The 19,560-nt window shown below is 37.6% G+C and overlaps 1 protein-coding gene across 1 annotated transcript in view; it reads right to left on the reverse strand.

Annotated features, from left to right (window-relative positions):
* Positions 1-8,622: 8,622 nt before the first annotated feature.
* LOC139718828 (unconventional myosin-X-like) overlaps positions 8,623-19,560 on the reverse strand; it is a 131,858-nt gene continuing 120,920 nt past the window's right edge. The window contains exons 18-24 of the mRNA XM_071630292.1: positions 16,212-16,309; positions 15,935-16,029; positions 14,215-14,430; positions 13,690-13,789; positions 12,620-12,722; positions 10,788-10,924; positions 8,623-8,844 (exon numbers count right to left, since the gene is read on the reverse strand). Of these exons, the coding sequence (XP_071486393.1) occupies positions 8,812-8,844; positions 10,788-10,924; positions 12,620-12,722; positions 13,690-13,789; positions 14,215-14,430; positions 15,935-16,029; positions 16,212-16,309 (782 nt within the window). The 3' untranslated portion in view covers positions 8,623-8,811. The remainder of the gene's footprint in view (positions 8,845-10,787; positions 10,925-12,619; positions 12,723-13,689; positions 13,790-14,214; positions 14,431-15,934; positions 16,030-16,211; positions 16,310-19,560) is intronic.

A 19,560-nucleotide genomic window follows, 5' to 3' on the forward strand; every position in this document is an offset into this window, starting at 1 on the left:
CAAAATTATGCTACATCGTTTCAAACAACAAGGAAGAAGGGGGGGGGGGAATAATAATAGAGAGAGAGAGAGAGAGAGAGAGAGAGAGAGAGAGAGAGAGAGAGAGAGAGAGAGAGAGAGAGTGAGAGAGAGAGAGGGAGAGAGAGAGAGAGAGAGAAAAAAAAAAAAAGAAAAGGGAAAAAAAGTAGCTCTTCAAAACCAATTCTTTTGCCAAATCAGCTGAGGAGCAAAAGAAAAACAAATTCTATGGCACACTTTTTGCTGCTCAATTTTTCTAGTTCTTTCCGAAAATTGGCTGGCAAGAAAAACAAAACAAAACAACAACAACAAAAACAAAAAGAACAAAAACAAAAACAAAAATGGAAATAAAAACAAAAACAAAAACAGGATTCACATTTCTCACCATCAATTCTGTCGACAAATCGGCTGGCAAACAAAAAAGCAAGCAAGCAAGCAGGCAAACAAACAAACAAACAAAATATCCAGTAGGGCCTATTGCCTATACACAAAACTCATACTGAGAAAGAACCTTTCGGAAGAATACCTTTCTGTTACAATTTGCTAGAAATATGCTGAAAAAACAGAAGAAAACTAAATAAAACTAATCTAAATAATGCTACTAGCATAACAGCTTGGCGGATCGAGGGAGGGAGCTTCGGGACCTTTATTTATTTGTATAAACAAAATAAATAAAAAGAAACTATGGAGGGGCGCGTGTGCCCTCCCCCCCCCCCCCCCCACTTTACGTAATTCCTGAATACGTCCCTGCCTTATGCTGCATGCAGAAGCGTCAAAAATTATGCCACCAACAACAGTGTACAAAAACAAGGTTACATTAACCATGTCGGAGGTGTTAGTGAAGGAGTGGTATTCCAGGGCCGGTGCTACGTTTTTGTTTCGTTTTTGTTGTTGTTGTTGTTGTTGTTGTTATTGTTTTCTTCTTCTTTTTTTTCAAATTGAGGTGGCCGAATTCGTTTTCAGGATGGAGGGAAGGATGGATAGAGGTCTTCAGCAGTCTTGGCTGCCTCTTCTCTAACCAAAATCGGCTGACAAGCCAAAAGCAAAAAACAAACAACAAACAAACAAACAAAACAAAACAAAACAAAACAAAGCAAAACAAAACAAAACAAAAAGTCATCATATTAATGGCTGCCACATCTCTACCAAAATCGCCAGACAAGCAGAGCATTTTCGCCTGCCACTTCTCTACCTATGAATCGGCTGACAAGCGATAACAAAAAATAGTAATCACATTTTTGGCTACCACTTCTCTAGGCTACTAAAATCGCCTGGCGAGCGGGGAAAAAAAGTCATCACATATTTGGCTACTACTTCTGTATACCAAAATTGTCTGACAAGCGAAAAAAGGGGAAAAAATCTGCAAAAAAATGGGGAGTGGTGCCTGCCCTCAATTCGTGCATTATGCAGGGCTGGAGGAAGGGGGGGGGGGGGGGGTGTGCTCAGAAAGAAACAAGGAAGTGGAATCGGAAAGGCCCCACCTTTTTTTTTTTTCTGTTTTTGCTTGTTAGCTGAAGAAACCCGGAAGTGGCAAACTGCACCCCCTTCCCCCCCCCCCCCCCCCATACACACTAAAACGTGGCGCCGGCCATGTTATGTGTTGGTTTTATATAGCGTGACAATTGAATGCGTTAATTTCTTTTAGTTTTGATCAGTGGCGGATCTAGGGGGGGGGGGGGGGGGGGTTCGGGGGGTTTAACCGCCCCCCTCCCCCTTTGGCTGCCAAGTAAAAATTAAATGTGCATAGGAAAACGCCATCATGTGTCCAGAGTTAATAACTGCTTTTTATGGTCTCCATTGCGTTAGTAGATCCCAGGAAAACATCACTTACGAGGGTTCAAATAGCAAAAAACCCAAAAACAAACAAACAAACAAACAAACAAAAAAACCGGCGCATCTCGTTGGGTCAAACCCAGGGACCGCGGAGCCGGGGGGGGGGGGGGGGGGTGGTGGGGCTCAAGGGCACCGGCAGCGGGGGGCAGAGGGGGCACTTGCCCCCCCCCCCCCCATAATTTTTTTTTTTGGGGGGGGGGTGGCAAAACGAGTTTTTGCCCCCCCCCCAACTACCCCTGTAACAAATGAAAATTATTATACACTAACAATTACATTATTATATCTATACACTAATATATTTACTTATGAGTAAATTTAGTGTATAGATGCATGGTAGCCTCGCTCCTCGAGTGTGCCCCTTGAAACGTACCTTTAGTAAACCTAACATTTTTTACTTTTCCTCTATACTTTCTAGTAATATAAGAATAATTTGTATTGCTCGAACAATGATGAATACATTTCAGACGAATGGCAAAGTGAAAGTGGCTCGCTCGTTCTGCCCGTACTTGTAAAATGAATAGTTTTCTTAAGTTATGATCATAGTCGTTTCTCAGTGATTTTTTTTTACTATGTTTAATTCCCTAGAAATTTGGCTTAAAATGCTCTATAAATGCAACTTCTATACTCTGCTTTTACAAAAAGTCGCTACCATGGGAGGGGGTATCCCCTCCCACTCCCTCGCCGAGGATATCACACCGTCACATAAATGTACCCCTGTATGTTATAATCATAGCCCTTCGCAGAGATTTTTTTTAACTATGTTTAATTTTCTAGGAATTTGATTTAAAATGCTCTATAAATGCGACTTTTATACTCTGTTTTTACAAAAAGGCCCTACCGTGGGAGGGGATCCCCCTCCGACACCCTCCCCTGCTCGGTCGCTTTGCTCCCTCGCCGATCTTCTCACACCGTCACATAATGTACCCCCGTATATGTTATAATCATACTCCTTCGCACTGATTTTTTCCACTGTGCTTAATTCCCTAGAAATTTGCTTTTAAATGCTCTATAAACGCAACTTTTGTACTCTGTTTTTACAAAAAGTCCCTACCGCGGGAGGGGGTATCCCCCTCCCACACCCCCCTCCCCGCTCGGTCGCTTCGCTCCCTCGCCGAGGATCTCACACCATCACACAAAAGATAATAGGCCTATGCCCCCGTCGAGATTTTGCACCCCCCTCCCCAACCAGAAGTTATCTGGCGCGCTTGGTGGGGCTGCAGCCCCCCCCCCCAATTATTTGGGCAAAAAAGAGAAAAAATAGAGCATGCAAGTATGCTTAAAATCGCAAGCTGACAACCCTAAAAATGTAAAATCTCCCTACTACCGGACAGGAGGGCGGAATACCCCCTCCCACCCCCCCCCCCCCCCTTGGGAAAAAGCTAGATCCGCCCCTGTTGATGTTCCATCCTCAGAGCCGCACCTCAACATAGTTTGACTGTAAGAATGGAGACCAAACAAAGAGGTCCTTGATTTTTACAATTTTAAGCTGAATTTCAGAGGAAATGGTGAAATCCTGATGTTTGAAACTTGGTGGTAATTGTACGGAACCAAGTACTAGTACAAAATTAGTCATTCAACATTCTGTATTCAAATCTTCTAGTTATTAAGATAATACAAAGTTAACATTCGACCATCTTGCCCACATCTGTGCATAACTTGGTTCTCAAGGTTTAGCATTTGAATGTTGAATCGTTTGGATCAAGTACTAATTGGCTTAATGCATGGTTGACGAAAGTAATGAATGTCACATGGTGGCAACTCGACCAACCACATAATTATCTAGCAATAAAGACACAATCCAGTTGAGTTATGCGTTTTCCTAGATTGCTCCTAATCAAATCACATGCCTAAAATACTCCAGAATTTTTCCACTGAAGTATGGATGTTGTAGATAATGGGCTGATATCAAATAAAACGCCAACGATTAATACAAACAAACAAACAAACAAATAAACAAACAAACAAACAAACAAAGCAATGACTACACGTGGTACGCTGGTGCGACGGTACTTATGTGTATGATCCGCTTTTTTTTTTTTACCAAAAATGTATTCAGCACTAGCCTCAATTATAGTTTCAAAATTCACATTGAGGGGGTTTGTGATCTCCCTTGTCGTTCAGATGAACTGGGTCGTTAAAACCTGTTGATACAACTCTATAGGGGCCCTATCACCCAAGGGGAGAGCTGTAAAGAGACACGTAAGGAAATCGAAGCCCAAATATAAATACCAGGATTGAGTGAAAGCTGCAGCGATATTAGTAGAAGACATCAAACAAGGTTCGAGGGAAATCGGACGACTGATTAAAGTGCCATCATTGCTGGATAAGAAGACTGGATAAGATGACATCATTTTGGAAAATAGTACAGTGTGTACAGAAAATATAAGGAGAATTCCACAAAATTTCAGTTTTAATGAATAGTACACATTCCATCGACTTGTTACTGATTTTGGTCATAATAAAAAAGGCAATTTTATTTCCCCTGCCTTCTACTAGTTCTGTAGGAGGTTATTCAAGTGATCTTTCATTATACTAGAAAAGTGGAATTGTTTTTTTTTTGTATTTCATTTATATTTTTGTTTGTAATGACATCACGACAAAAACAAATTGTGTTTCTTCCCTCCAGAAAGTTTTTCCTCATGTCTTTTGATCGTTGAGACAAACTCAGTGGATAAAATCAGCTTAGCAACTTAGAGGGTAACTCACTATCTAACGTTGATGTGAACATACAACTATACTGTCCACAGAAAATCCTGTGGGAAAATGTCAGCTTTATTTTGCTTGAGACATTGGCCAGATTTTGAAGTTCCGTTCAAATCGATGAAGGCAAATATGGCTTTCAGAGTACTTTATTTATCAGCTAGACATGTGTACGAAAATGTCTGTATAATATACAACTTTGTACAGCTTATCTTGTTTAGTCCTTTTTTTCTTTCTTTGATTTTGTAGCGAGTACGAATTGCTCGCACTCTTCTTTCGAAGGAATCGATAGATAGTTTATAGTGACGTGCAGTATATCAAACCAGAATGGTGCACAACCAAAGAGATTTTCCTTGCGCACAACTTTTTTCCTATACTTATGAAAAGATCGAGAGAGTAATGTGTGCAATATATTACAGTTTAATCACATCAAGGCACTCTGAAATTATGAGACTCAAATAACCAGAACAATTGCCAGAGACATATGTGTGTGTATATATATATATATATATATATATATATATATATATATATATATATATATATATATATATATATATACATATATATATATATACATATGTGTGTATATATACATATATGTATACATGTATACATAAAGTGGTGATGCATCTTTGAAGAAACAAGGTTCGCAATTCCGAAGGTTACATTCATAAGTGAGCAGGTTTTTTTTAACCATTTGGGGACTGATGAATCTTCTGCAAATTTCATTATTGGACTATTGAACCTTCGGAATGACAAACCATATTTCATTTTCGAATTTAAGAACCTTCGGAATAACAAGCCATAATAATCAATTTTATTTTTGGATGAGGGAATGTTTGGAATAAGGAACCTTCTGAATGACGCTAACAAATGTCTAGATTAACAAGCTCCATTTCACTTTTGGACCTATGAGAATCTAGTTTTACAGAATTTGTGTTTCGGAATAATGAGACCTCAAAATAATGAACCTTATATCATTTTAGGATTAATGAACCATCAGGGCAACAGAGATTAAAAACAAAACAAAACAAAACAAGACAAAACACAACAAAACAAAACAAAGCAAAACAAAACGTAGCAAAAAAAAAAAACCCTGTCCAACAACCTCTTGCAGACTCAAGAAGATCTGGCACCTCGCTTACACACATACAATATCACTCTTTATAGCCACAACATTCATTTCACTGAATTACAAATAACACACTGAGAAATGACAGCAATAGGGATATGATGGAGTCTAAATACTATGACATATGTTTAGCTTTAATATCAATTAAAACATATGATTCTGGTAGTGATAGCCGGAATTCCCGCTTTCAAGTCTGTAAACATAATAATGAATACACAATATCCCCATTAATAATAATAATAAATACTAAGGAGATGCATTCATGATGATTTGGTCTAAGCTGTGTTCTGCCTCACACTTTCACTAAATTAGGCAGACTAGATCACTTCTACTGAGTTATATATATATCTTATTATTTACAAGATGGTCACATCTCTATATCTGCAAATTCAAAATGCTTCCACACACTCTGTAAGTCATGTCAAAAACTCAACTATTACAAAGATTGAGTTTGCAATAGGGCAGACTTATTGCAAAACTGTTGTTGAAAGAAAAAAAAGTGTAAAATGGAAGCAGGTTACAGTCTACTCATTAATTTAAAATCATCAGTTTTCATATTCTAAAGAAAAAGTAAAATCACAATTGAGATTAAGAAAAATTAGTTGAAAAATAACATCATTTCATATCCTGAACTATGTCACTAACACTGTTACCAGTTAAAAGCACTGTAGAAGGTAAGGGTATTAGAGGAATTGATATTTCACAATACAGTATCAAATTCTTGCATTCTACACTTTAGATCTTTTTAGGTTACATCCAGTAATAGAATATCAAAATAACCTTGTCTTGCATAACAAACTAAAGAGAAAATTTTTCAAAAGTCAACAACAGTTCTTTTCATCTTTTTCTTGCCACTGCAAGAAAAAAAAATCATTAGAGTCGGCACAAATTTGAGGAGTAAATTATAAATCTGAATGTATCTAGAAATATTACTTTTTGTTCTATTTGAAGGGGCACAAATTAAAATGAAAAAGAAAAACAAGTGTTGGAGAGTAAGAGAAGTTAAAGAAGAAGAAAACTGAACACAAGCAGAGTACAACCAACAGTGATATGAAGGAAATGGTTAGTAACAAATTCGAGATAAAAGTAGTCTTTGAAATTTCTGCTATTGCAGGATGCACCTATGCATTAAGTCAAAGTTTTTGAATAAAGATAGATGACAAAATTTATGACTTGAGGGCTACATGTAATGCTAAATACAGATGCATGATCATTTGTAATATATCACAGTCATGAATAATGCATTTCTGCACAAAGTTCACTAATACTAACTTCCTTCCACACACAAAGGTGTGACTGCCGAATTAGGAGGTGACCGTTCCTTGGTGTACTATATTTTACTCTTCCTCATTTTTACTTCTCATTCTCAAGAAATACTGAACACTACCACCTATCATTACATAAACGAAACTAGAAAAAGGAGTAATTGTCAAAATATCATATCTGTACATGCAATTTCCTCTGTCACACATAAAATGGCAAGATTTGCTGGCTGAGTATATGTGTAGTCATAGTGAACAACAACAACAAATATCAAGTACTTTCCTTTCTCTACAGATGTAGCTGTTCTTATTCTCCTTCCAAGCATCAGAAACGTACAAGTTGTCTGGAACAAAGCCAAGTTATCACTATATCTATTTTCCTTTTCATCAGCAATGCACCCTCTCGTCCAAATAATAAAACAAACGGTGGTTGTACAATGTTCAATGCTATAGGTTTCAAATCGAGGGGCTTCAGTGAAAGGGGATAATTATAGAACTGTCATTTCTCACTCACCACCAAGGCTTGTCTCCTTTGTGGCTCTAAATGAATGACAAATTGCGTGGCTACGGCAATGATTTAAAGGACTGGGCACAGAAAAAAAAATAGCTTGATATTTATATAAATAAAGTGAATAATGCATTTTGGGAAAGCTTAAGTCTCTGGGAATACGAATAATGAAGTTTCAGAATGTGAAAACTTCTCTACAACTAATCGCTGGTGCACTCCTCTCATAATAGGTGAGCATGTCGTCATGGAAGACCATTTATGGCAAAGAATGAGTCAATTATCAAATTAATAACTCTCATGTCATACTACATACGATTGGGGAAAAAATATACGCACACTGATCTCTGGCTGTAACAAACAACTGGGGGTCAGCGAAATCCCATTTTACATCCATTTTCTTTTTACAACAGGGTAGAATAAAATCCCAGTAATCTACAAAGATTGTTCAAATTTTGGGCAAGAAACCTTACTTTGTTAAAATAAGATAACATTACATCACCAATTCTGTGTAATGAGAGTTCACTACATTACTGTCACTACAAAATTAATTTTATCATACATGGAATACAAAATACAGGCTGTAGTACACATCAGTCTGGAATCCAATGATAACTGGTTTTTCCATCGTTTGTGTTGGGACTAGTAAAGGTATGAATATAGACATAGTAATTTAGTTCAAGGGACTATGGATTAAAAAGTTGTGGAGCTGTGTTCAACAGACATGCACTTGTTCTGCAATGTATTATCAATTTCCGTTGATGTTTTTGTTACTTTCTTTTCGCCTTCTTTGCCTTGCATTCTCACGAGCAAAAACATGTATTGTCATTGTGTCATAAAAGGACGTAATCTACAAAAAGGCTAACCTTTTGAATACATAACTCCTGTCTTGCCAAAAGAATAACAATTACAGGTACAATTATTCAAATTGCAGTCAGTAAATTTTCTTAGGAAAAAAAAAAAGCTCTGACAAGAAACAAAGTCAACAAATTAAAAATGCAAAATTAGGAGGCATTTCTATCGTCATAATGGAATGTCAGATGCATATATGTAATCAGCGTAGTTGTCAGCATTACTGTTTAATTCAAGACTATAAACTTTGCTTGAAAACTCACATGTATAGATTAGGTACAAGGTATGTCGGCTAATGCAGAATTACTACGTTCTGTAAAAGAGTATCCTAATATATGACAGTGATCTCCATTCATCCATCATTTTTTGCTTCTATTTGCAGCTTGTCAACAGAACACTTTTAACCACAGCAACAGAATCAAATGGTCCGGTCAGGTAGGTTGGAAAGGGCTTGAGGGGAGATGAGTACAGCGCCCTCATTGTTGAGCTCATGACTCTTTGAGACATCACAATCTTGTTCCAAGAATGCAATCACCAGTCTGCAGAAAGAAAGTGCAAAGAATTCGTACATTCACAAGGATTGAGAGACAATAATTATTGGAAAACAGCATCTTCTCTATTAAAATTCTTATTCCAAAATGGGAATAAGACCAATGTTTGCATGTCGATTGAGAGAACACAGCAGGATTAGAAGGAATACATCACTAACAGTTTGAGAAATATCAAATGATTGATCCATTCAAATGTTATGAATTTTTGAAGTTTTAGTGTAGCCATCGCTGGGTGAGAAGACTACAGTTTGTGATGCTGTATATGAAGAACAATATCAAGAATGTATAAAAGAAAATTCAACACATTTGCACTTTTCTAGCCTACATAAAAAACACTTGAGTATAGCTTCCTGTGAAAAGCTGCAACAGGATTACTTCTTCTAGGCTGACTCTCCTCTTTCAGAAAGCTGGGGGAATAATGCTACCCTTAACATTTGTCAGTAACGAGTCCAGGGAATGTGTACTTTTCATTAAAATATTTTGTTCAATATTCTTGATATTTTCTTTACATTATTCTTTATATGTGATGTCACAAATTGTAATAGTCATTCTATCCACCGATGGCTGCACTGAAAAATTAAAAAAATCATATCTTTCAAACGGATTGTCTGACTTTACTCAAACTTTCTGAGTGATATACTGCGATATAGCTCAATCCATGTGTATATCTGGGTTTCATTCTCCTTTGAATATGCCCCATCACTTCAGGATGATAAAAACATCAAAAGCCAAGCACACTTACAAAATATTATGTCTTTTTACCATTACCTAAATAATAGCTGAGATGCTAGTTGGGATAAAATGATTAGTTGAAAAATGAATGAAGTTGTCACAAACTGAAATCCAAAATTCCAAAATTTAGCATGAAAAGTCCAAAAGTAACTTTGAGAACTATTAAGCATTGAATGGCACAATCATATGGATTTTTCCCTTTTTTTTCCCTGCACTTGGAAGTAACTGATTCACAAGGATAGTTGAGTGCATCAGTCCATTTCATCTGTTTAGAATTCCAATTTGTTGAGGCCTCTCTCAAATTCCAGGCATGTATGATTTTTCATACAAAATTTGTAGGGAACAAAGCGAACATATTTAAAATATTATGCATATGTACCTATGTATATGTGACCCTGCACCTCAAAACAAACAAAAAGTCGCCAGACATGAATTTTTAGTTATGACCATATTCTGAAAGAGTAGACTTTAAGCTTTAAAATGATGTATAACTCAAATCAAATGGACTCTCTTAACCTATCGAAATATTGGAAAGAAAGCACAAACTCAGGCAAAGTGTGAACTGAGAAAAGAGGCTCTGAAGTACAGTGTCTATTCAAGCGCTTAATCTTTACCAAACCGTGCTAGCTGTGCGATGAATGGGACAAAAAACAGGAAGTTAACCACCGGAGTAACAACAATGAAGGGATTATCAGATTAAACTGAAATTAGACATGCCTCATTAACACATTCTGTCCATAATCAATGCCAACTTTTAAAGCAGTAGCACTATCCTTTCAAAAGTTATTAGAGTTGAAAGTGAAGAGTGTGGACAAGGTTTTTCAGAAATGAAAAAGGGATTCTAAAGACACACCTATTCGCACTATTCTACCAAAAATGTTCGAGATAAACTGCTAAAAAAACACACTTTCCTGCCCTTTTTATGATACCAAATTTTAGCATAATGTAAAAGAAGACCCACTCTTTCAGAAAATATGAAAAAGTCAAGTTCGGCTAAGTTGACCCATTTCACTTATTTTCAGTCCTCACGCAAAATCAGTGTGTGCGACTTTTTGTTCGTTTTGAGGTGCACGGTCACATATATTAACAAAGGAAACAAACTATGATTTTAGTGCTAATATTCCTATTTTTGTTTTTAAGACCATTCTGTATCTTTGGTTTTAACCCCCCCCCCCCCCCCATCCTCCAAGTGTTCTTACCTGCATCAAGGTCAACTTCAATGGAACTTGTAAGGTGCAATTATTGTGCTCCACAATCAGCATCTCTGCATTGCTGCTCACCCCCATCACCAGAATGGGCTCACCCTCTCTCAGCACAGGCTCTGTGCACGACGAGTCTGTTGGGAGAAACAGTTTGCAAAAAGACGTCACTGACACTGACAACATTGTGTGCAGTGTATACAGTGTATGATGCATCACAATCATAAGTGTTGAGACCACACAAGGTTAGGTCAATTTCCTACTGTAAAAGTGGATATTTTCGCGCGCGCGACTAACTTTTCGCGCTCGGCGGGGTTAGAAGAGTTTCGCATGTTTTTAATTCCGCGGAATCAAAACGTCATCTACTGGAACATATGACAAGCAAAAATATTTGCGTGCTTTTATTTTCGCGCTAGTTTCTGGTTGTGCGAAATGTGCGAAAATTTCCACTTTTACAATATTCGTGTCTGTCTGTCTGTCTGTTTGTCTGTTTCTCAAAGTCTCCCTCCCTTTCTCTTTATATCGTTCTAGTTCGTCATGAATGTATGTATGTATGTATGTACGTATATATGTTTGTATGTGTACAGGAATGTACACACAGTATACTATGAATGTATGTATGCATACAAGTTTATGATCTAAGTTGTATAACATTTGAACAGATGGTCCAATTTTCATCAAGCATCACTAATGTGTACATCTAGTACAGTACTGCTACATTCACTGGATCCGAACGTGTATTTGAGGCATATATCCCTTCAAAGGTATTGTTTACCACTGGGAGCAGTGACTTAGAAAATGTTCAAGTTATCACATTTAATGCATATGCATAGGTCAGTTGTATCAAAAAACATCCTACTTATAAGAATTTTGCAGTAAAACCTAAACTGTATAAGGAGATATCACTATTTTTCTCAATAAACCACAACTGTATTCTATAAACAATTTCATTATCACTATTGTTCACATTTTGTATAATTAACATACCTTACTTAACATTGATTACTGTAAAACGAGGAATTTTCGCGTGCATTTTAATTTCGTGTATTTTGCGAGCGCCAAGATTCGCGAAATTAAAATGCACGCAGAAGTTCTTGTCTACACTATATGCATTGAATGCCAGTAGCGGTTCGCGAAAATTTCATGCCGCAAAAAAGGCCGTCCGCTCCAATTCGCGAAAAATTCATGTCGCGAATATATCATGTTTTACAGTATATCTCTATCCCATATTTTAGAACTATTTTGATGCACTAAAGCTTGGTTTTTGTTTCATCTGCAAATGGTAAACTAGAAAAGCACTCCGAGAGCGCAGACTTCCGCCAAGCAGGTACTTTTCACTAATGATCTTGCTCTTCCATAGAGATAAGTGATTTTCACCCACTGAAAAATCGCCCGATTTCCCAATATAGAAGCCTTTGTTATGTCATAAACCCTCAGATGCGCGGCGCGCCTCTCCCCAGCAGAAACTAGAGCACGCACTTTAGTGCGTGCATGCAAACCTCAAATACGCGCAGCCTGAACTCCCAAGTTCATTGACCCTACCTGCCAAAATATCAACATCCTTCATAAATTCCCCCAAAATTCTCGGATCACTACCAAAAGTTAATCGTTTGTTACTTGTGTCATTCTCAACCTTTCCTGCAAGTTTCATCCCAATCCGTTAACTACTTTTTGAGTTATTTTGCACACGGACAAACGAACTAACTAACTAACGAACTAACTAACGAACAAACCAACGGTAACGAAAACATAATCTCCTCCCTTGGCGGAGGTAATAATGCCTTTAAGATGTCATAAGCGAGTAGGGTTAGATGGTGGAGAAAAATCTGTACCTGGTGAGTAGTCACATCCCATGATTCTTGTGTGGGGAAACCCCTTGCTTAGGTCTAAATGTCTCCTTGTTGGATGGTTGCTGGGTAGCGGGGGTGGGATGTCCTGTTTGGGGTAAAAAACAAATATACAATATGAGGTTATGAAAGGATGATCAGAAAAGGAACACGCAATGAGAAATTAGAGAAAAGAAATTCATTTTCCGCACGAGCTTAATTATGTGTGAATATACATATTATCTTCATATGGGAATTTTCTTTACATATGTGTCTGTACATGAATATGTGTTTATGGGAAGGACATAATCTTCTGTGATTCCAAGGAAGTAGAGTGAGGACATGAGAGGCACAAAATATATTCTGATGATTTGCAGTAAAGGCAGGGTCCCATCTCATAAAAGACATCAGGATAGCAATTCTTGCTAGAATGGCAACTTACCGTCGCAGCAGCCAATTGGTATAAGCAGGATTCTTGTCATTACAATGACACTTGCCGTTGCAGCAAGAGTTGCTATCAAAGCAACTTTTTATGAAAAGGGGCCCGGGTAGCTAAGTACTTTAAACAGCACCTTAAATCAATGCAGGTACTAAACCCACTATAAAAAAGAACCCCCAAATAAAAAAAAACAAAAAACAAAACACCTGCCATCATACTTATAGGGATGGTACAGCTTCGGTTTAGGTGGGGCTTCGATTTCCAATGTTTTTCAATGTTTATTTTAAGAGATTTAGAAGCCTGTCAAGAAATAAGAAAGAGCATAAATTCTAATAGCAATTCAAGGTTTATATGATGAAAATTAGCTATGAAATGGCCGAGATATCCAAAATAAAGTGATTGTAATAAAAGGTGGAACCCACCTTTTACAAGGATAGCTTTGTTTTAATTTGTTTTTGGATATCTCAGCAATTTCAAAACCAATTTTCATCAAATAAACTTTGAAATCTTCTGAGAATTGTATGCTCTTCAACAATAACATTTCAAAGAGAAAGTGGTTTCTAAGTATCTCCCAAAAAGTTAAAAGCTGCATTTTCATCTCAACCAATATTATTATTAAGATTCATCATAGTCTAACCTTGACAGTTTCGTTTACTCTGCTCTGCATCCTTGCTTTCTTGTGCTCAATGCTGCCCGAATCAGACTCCTCACTACCATCGGAAGATGGAAGGTGAATTCTGGAATCAAAAAGAAAGGTAATGAATATGCATCAGTCCACAATAGTTCATTAACATTCATATCATTTCATTTGATTTCCACCAAAAAGTATAATACAAGAATCGATATCTTACTTGAACCACAGTGTGTGCACATACACATATGAACTTTCAGGATGCACTTGTTAACAGGTATGATTTAGCAATATCATAAAAATGATTGGTCTTTTATGGGATGATATGTTTACAGATTCAGGCAACTCAGCCCTGGTTGGTCACTTTGCTCCTTCAGAGAATTGATTACTGTAAAACCAAAAATTTTTGCATGCATGAAATTTTCACAAATTACGAGAGAAGCCCTGATTCATGAAGGTAAAATGCATGTTAATTTTCACAAAAGATTCATGCTGCAAAAAAGGCCATCCCACGTTTACCATCCCACATACCTCTCGTACACAGGCTCACGGAAGGTGATCTTGGTCGGGTGTCGGTGGATGAACTCGCTGTAGGGCTGGATGTCGGAGGAAGACGAGGATGACGACGTCGACGACGAGGGCCAGTGGCGCCTTGCGAGCCAACAGCGCACCTTGGACTGCAGGAAGCGGGCTGATGTGTCCCTATGACCTTCCCTCACAGACTCCAACGCTTGCCTTGTTTCCTGACTACACACAGGCAAAGATCAGACAGGAAGACATGCCCAGTTAGAAAAACAAAATACAAACTAGAAAAGCACTCTTACAGCGCAGACCTCCACCAAGGCGCTTAATTCCACCCATATAAACACATGCTGAAAATCATCCACACATTTCCCAATATAGAAGCCGTTTGTTACATCATCAGCTTTTAGCTATGTGGCACCTCGCCCAAGCAGATGACGCGCTTCAGAGCGCGTATGCAAACTTCTAAAATGCACAGCTTGAACTCCCAAGTTCATTGACCCAATCTGCCAAAAGATAAAAAATCCTTCAAAATCCATTAAAATTCCTGGATCACTACCAAAAGTTTATTATCTCTTCCTTGTGTCATCATCAACTTTTTCTGCAAGCTTCATTCAAATCCTTTTGCAACTTTTTAAGTTTTCTGCAAAAAGACAAACCAATGCCAATGATCACTTAACCTCCTCCTTCCTTGGCAGAGCTAAAAAGTGCAAAATGAATGATTAGTGTGAAGACATCACATCCATACATTTCCCTATCAAATGAAGGATCTATATATTTGGAGAACCCTCCCTCAAGCTAACTTGATATCATCACACTATTGAACTGACATTGCATTTTTGCATTACTCTACATTTCCTTTAGGGTGAAAGTAAAGCTTCTGAAACTGAGTTTCAGTCATGAAAATAGAGTGACTGCTGGAATAGGTGTCCTACATATCTTATCTTGCACAAGCCACTGTGTGCAAAGGATTCTTGTAGTGAATCTAGAAATGCAAGGCCCTGTGAAAGCTAGAAAACTTATGACTGCTCTATAATGTTGGAGTTAAGGCCACCGCACACTACACCATCAGACTGGTCTTAAAGTCTTAAGCCAAGCTGGGTCTTAAGACCAGTCGTACGACCGGACACCGCACACTATACGACCCGACTGTAAAGCGCCGCGCAGTGCGCACTGCGTGCGCTTGCATATTACTGCATTGTGAATGGCTGAAAGCCTACGACCAGTCGTAGAAATTCAACATGTCAAATCTCTACGACTGGCGCTAAGACCCAGTCGTACAACTAGAAAATGGCAAGACTGTGACGTCACACTTCTAGTCTTAAGGTCGTAAGACCAGTGAATCGGGGCAAAATCGTGTAGTGTGCGGCGGGCTTTAGGCAAGTATCTTTATGGCTGTATGTGACTGACACAGTGTACAAGAAAAGGAAGGGAAAAAAAAGGGTTTTTGACTCATCAGAAGCTACGAAGAGATTTTGCTGACTAGCCGATCTGACAACTTCTAAGAATGATTACTGGCGCAAGCATTTCAATGAGGTTTTGAAGGACTGAGTTAAGTGATCACTACAATTATCTGAGTTTCTCTATCAATGAAAAGACAAATTACCTGAAAAGGCTTGCTCACTGCAATTATGTGAGTTTTTCTATCAATGAAAAAAAATAAATTACCGGAAGAAGACTCAATGAACTGCAATATCTGAGTTTCTCTATCAATGAAAAGACAAATTACCTGTAGAAGACTCGCTGATCACTGAGGAGCCACTTGTTCTGTGAGCTGCCCGATCCAATGAGTTCACATCTTCTCATGATCTGATCTAGTATCACCTGCAACAAATCACATGAAAACACCAGTCAATTACACACAGAGCAGTCCTTCTTATATTAGATAGGATACAAGAACATGTGAATAGCTCAGTTACAAAATAATAGTTAGCATCACAGATTAAGACTTTGGTATATGAGAGGAGGAAAACAAATCTGGATAAGTGAGGGCGCTATTTACTAACCCGGCACTGTTCTCTGGGTGGAATTCGTCTATCCCGCGGCTGGAGCATGACAAAGTACCGCTTCACGAAGTCCGCGATGGCAAGATAATGGGGATAACCTGCAGAGATATCGATGAATATCAAATGGAATTAGAAAAATTATTACATAGTGGATTCGCCTCAATCATAAGTGCATGTACCAAACCCCAAGTCCAATACACCTATTCCTATTTCTCACATTACTGTATACGCTATATATTTCGCGGGGGTTTTATTTTCGCGAATTTCGCGAGTCGGGAGCTATTCGCGAAATTAACAACACGCGAAAATATTACCTTCCAAAATGAATCCCTTGCCTTGATGATACGGACATTTCAGTACTAGTATACCATGTCACGGCTTACCGAACAGACCATACTGGCTAAGCTTGTTTACGCACGTCCACGTCTACTTATGAATACTGTAGAGAGCCAATCCATTATCGCAAGGGGACCACTCGTCAGAAATCTAGTGCGATGGACTTAACCACTTCAAAAATGTTGAATTCTAACTTACTAGTTCGCAGAGTTTGGTAAGTTTTTCTCATGCAGTGTATAACTAGTATCATTCTTATTTGCTAATAGCCACTGTTAAGTTGAAAATTCACACTTTCTTTGCCATTTCATATTTTCTCTGGTCCCCCAATCGCGAATTTCACCACTCGCGAAAACGTGTGACAGCGGCAATTCGCGAAAATTTATGTACGCGAAAATTATAGCGTATACAGTATTTTCACTATGTTGACCTGCAAGTATGCTGTCATCACCTGCTTCCTAAACCTATACGGTACGCTCAATTTTCAAACACAGAGAGTAATTACTGTACATAGATCAAAGAGGTTAAAATTCAAGGTTTTATTGCATTTAAAAATAAAAAGGAGACATACGATCTACCATTATTTAACTTTTTAATTCATGTCTTATACAAAGATATCTGCCTGTGTAAAACTGATTTAATCTGCAGTCAAAAAACATCTATTAGTTTTATTATTTTCTCTGACAGTGCTAAAATATGAGTAAAAAAAGCATTATAAAATTTCCCACCCTCATAAACATTCACATATCATGCTTGCTAGATCTTTAAAACAAACCTAGCAATTCTTACATTCGTATAGAAAGCCATACAAAGATTTATTAAGGGCGGACGTCCACTTGGGCGCGGACAAGCCCCGGAAGGGTTGCGGAAGCAAATTTTGTCATTTCGGCATCCTGTCCGCGACAGATGCGGAATAACTTTGTGAATCGGCTTGTCCTGGGACATTCCTAGGACTGTCCGCGGACTGTCCGCGGACTGTCCGCGGACTGACTGCGGACATTCCTAGGAATCACTCCGGAAGAGCGCGAAATACCTCGGAATATGCTAATCGTAGCCGGGCAGCGCGGAAACATCTAGGATTACACCAGGAATGAACGCGGACAATCAGGATGCCTTCCGGACAACACAAGTTAGGCATGCGGACAAACTGCGGACAATACCAGGAAAATGGAAAGGTATACATTTGGCACTGACTTTGACTTTTCCTCATTTGACTGTAGCCGTCATTGATGCTCCTTGTTGTGATTCCGCAGTAGCTGCTGATATTATATATGATTGGTCAATATTATTTCATAAATGTGACCACCAAAAGTCGAAGAATAGGATTGTCTGCATGTCGGCTGACGACTCATTTTTTGTTATAGTTTTTCTCATCTGGGAAGACAATCTTTTTTCTGCCTACAGTCCCATGGATGATATATTCGCAAACTTTTTGAACCATATATATATATATATATATATATATATATATATATATAATATACATAAAAATGTAAATGTATATACATTATATATATATATATATATATATATATATAATGTGAGAAATAGTTCCCTGGGTCCCGAACGTACGCGGTGCCGCATTGTTGGATGCATATAGTTGAAAGAAATTGAACTGAGGCGGGACGTTGCTCTCGATCTTAGTCTCCCTTTTATTTGTCAAGCTTTCGGCCCGTCATTGGGCCTTCGTCAGGACCTACCAACAGAACGATTATTATATGAATAACCTGATGTGTCATATAATATATAATGCAATTTCATATATTACCAATCTTTTAAATCATTTATGATTTAAATGATTTAAAAGATTGGTAATATATGAAATTGCATTATATATTATATGACACATCAGGTTATTCATATAATAATCGTTCTGTTGGTAGGTCCTGACGAAGGCCCAATGACGGGCCGAAAGCTTGACAAATAAAAGGGAGACTAAGATCGAGAGCAACGTCCCGCCTCAGTTCAATTTCTTTCAACTATATATATATATATATATATATATATATATATATATATATATATGTTGATAAGGTAGTCCACGTATTGGCAAGATAAAAAGATAAGTAACAAAACTGCAACAAAGTTAATGCTGTATTCACCAACGGTTTATTTCTTCACAAGAAATAAACCGTTGGTGAATACAGCATGAACTTTGTTGCAGTTCTGTTACTTATATATTATACTAGTATACATATTCTTTATTCCCTTTTTCTAGACCTGTGCTTTATCCATCTTGAAGTATATACATGTTTTGTCTGATACTTCTGCAGAGCATGTCAAAATGATCCTAATCATTTAATTTGCTTTTCTTTCTCTCATTTTCACCCTTGTGCATCTCTAAATCTCTCTTATTTTGATCACTTTTGAACATTTTGCAATGATTCAAGTCCGAGAATTTTTTTTTTCATGCTTAGAGCTTACTAGCCTATTGTCAATGAAGTGTAAAAATGGGGAAATATTTTTAACCTACTTTAATTTACTTTTTTTTTTTTGGGGGGGGGGTTCAGCTGGGCTGTCAAATTGGACAGTCGGGTTTATTTGCAACAAAAACAAAAAGAGAAGATAAAATCATTAGGTAATAACAACTACGAAAATCATTCAAGTAAAGAATATTTCTGGAACGATTTGTGATGCTTAATGTGTACTTAAATATAATTATACACTCAGCAAAAAAAGAAAGAAAGACAGAAATACTTTTTCGAGTTCATAATTTATTGCTTTTTCTCTCATTCCACTTGAATTTTGAATTGACAGAAAATTCTTCATTTTCCTCCATCATCTTTAGCTTTCATTGTTATTTTGGGCTTCAAAGATATTACATTGTAATGAGACCACAGGTATATCTTTGCAATTGAATTCATGCCTTTTAGTGTGATGAATTTGTCTTTTGTTCTAATATGTTGTATCATTAGAAAGCATTTACGTATGAATAACAGCTTGTTCATGTTTATATAATACATTAACATTTAGCTAAAATTCTATACTTTGTTCTTCTGAGTGTACTTCCACCTAC

The sequence above is a fragment of the Diadema antillarum genome, unplaced genomic scaffold (assembly GCF_040938485.1).
Source record: "Diadema antillarum isolate AM-2024a unplaced genomic scaffold, OU_Dant_1.0 scf00000100, whole genome shotgun sequence".
NCBI lineage: Eukaryota > Metazoa > Echinodermata > Echinoidea > Diadematoida > Diadematidae > Diadema > Diadema antillarum.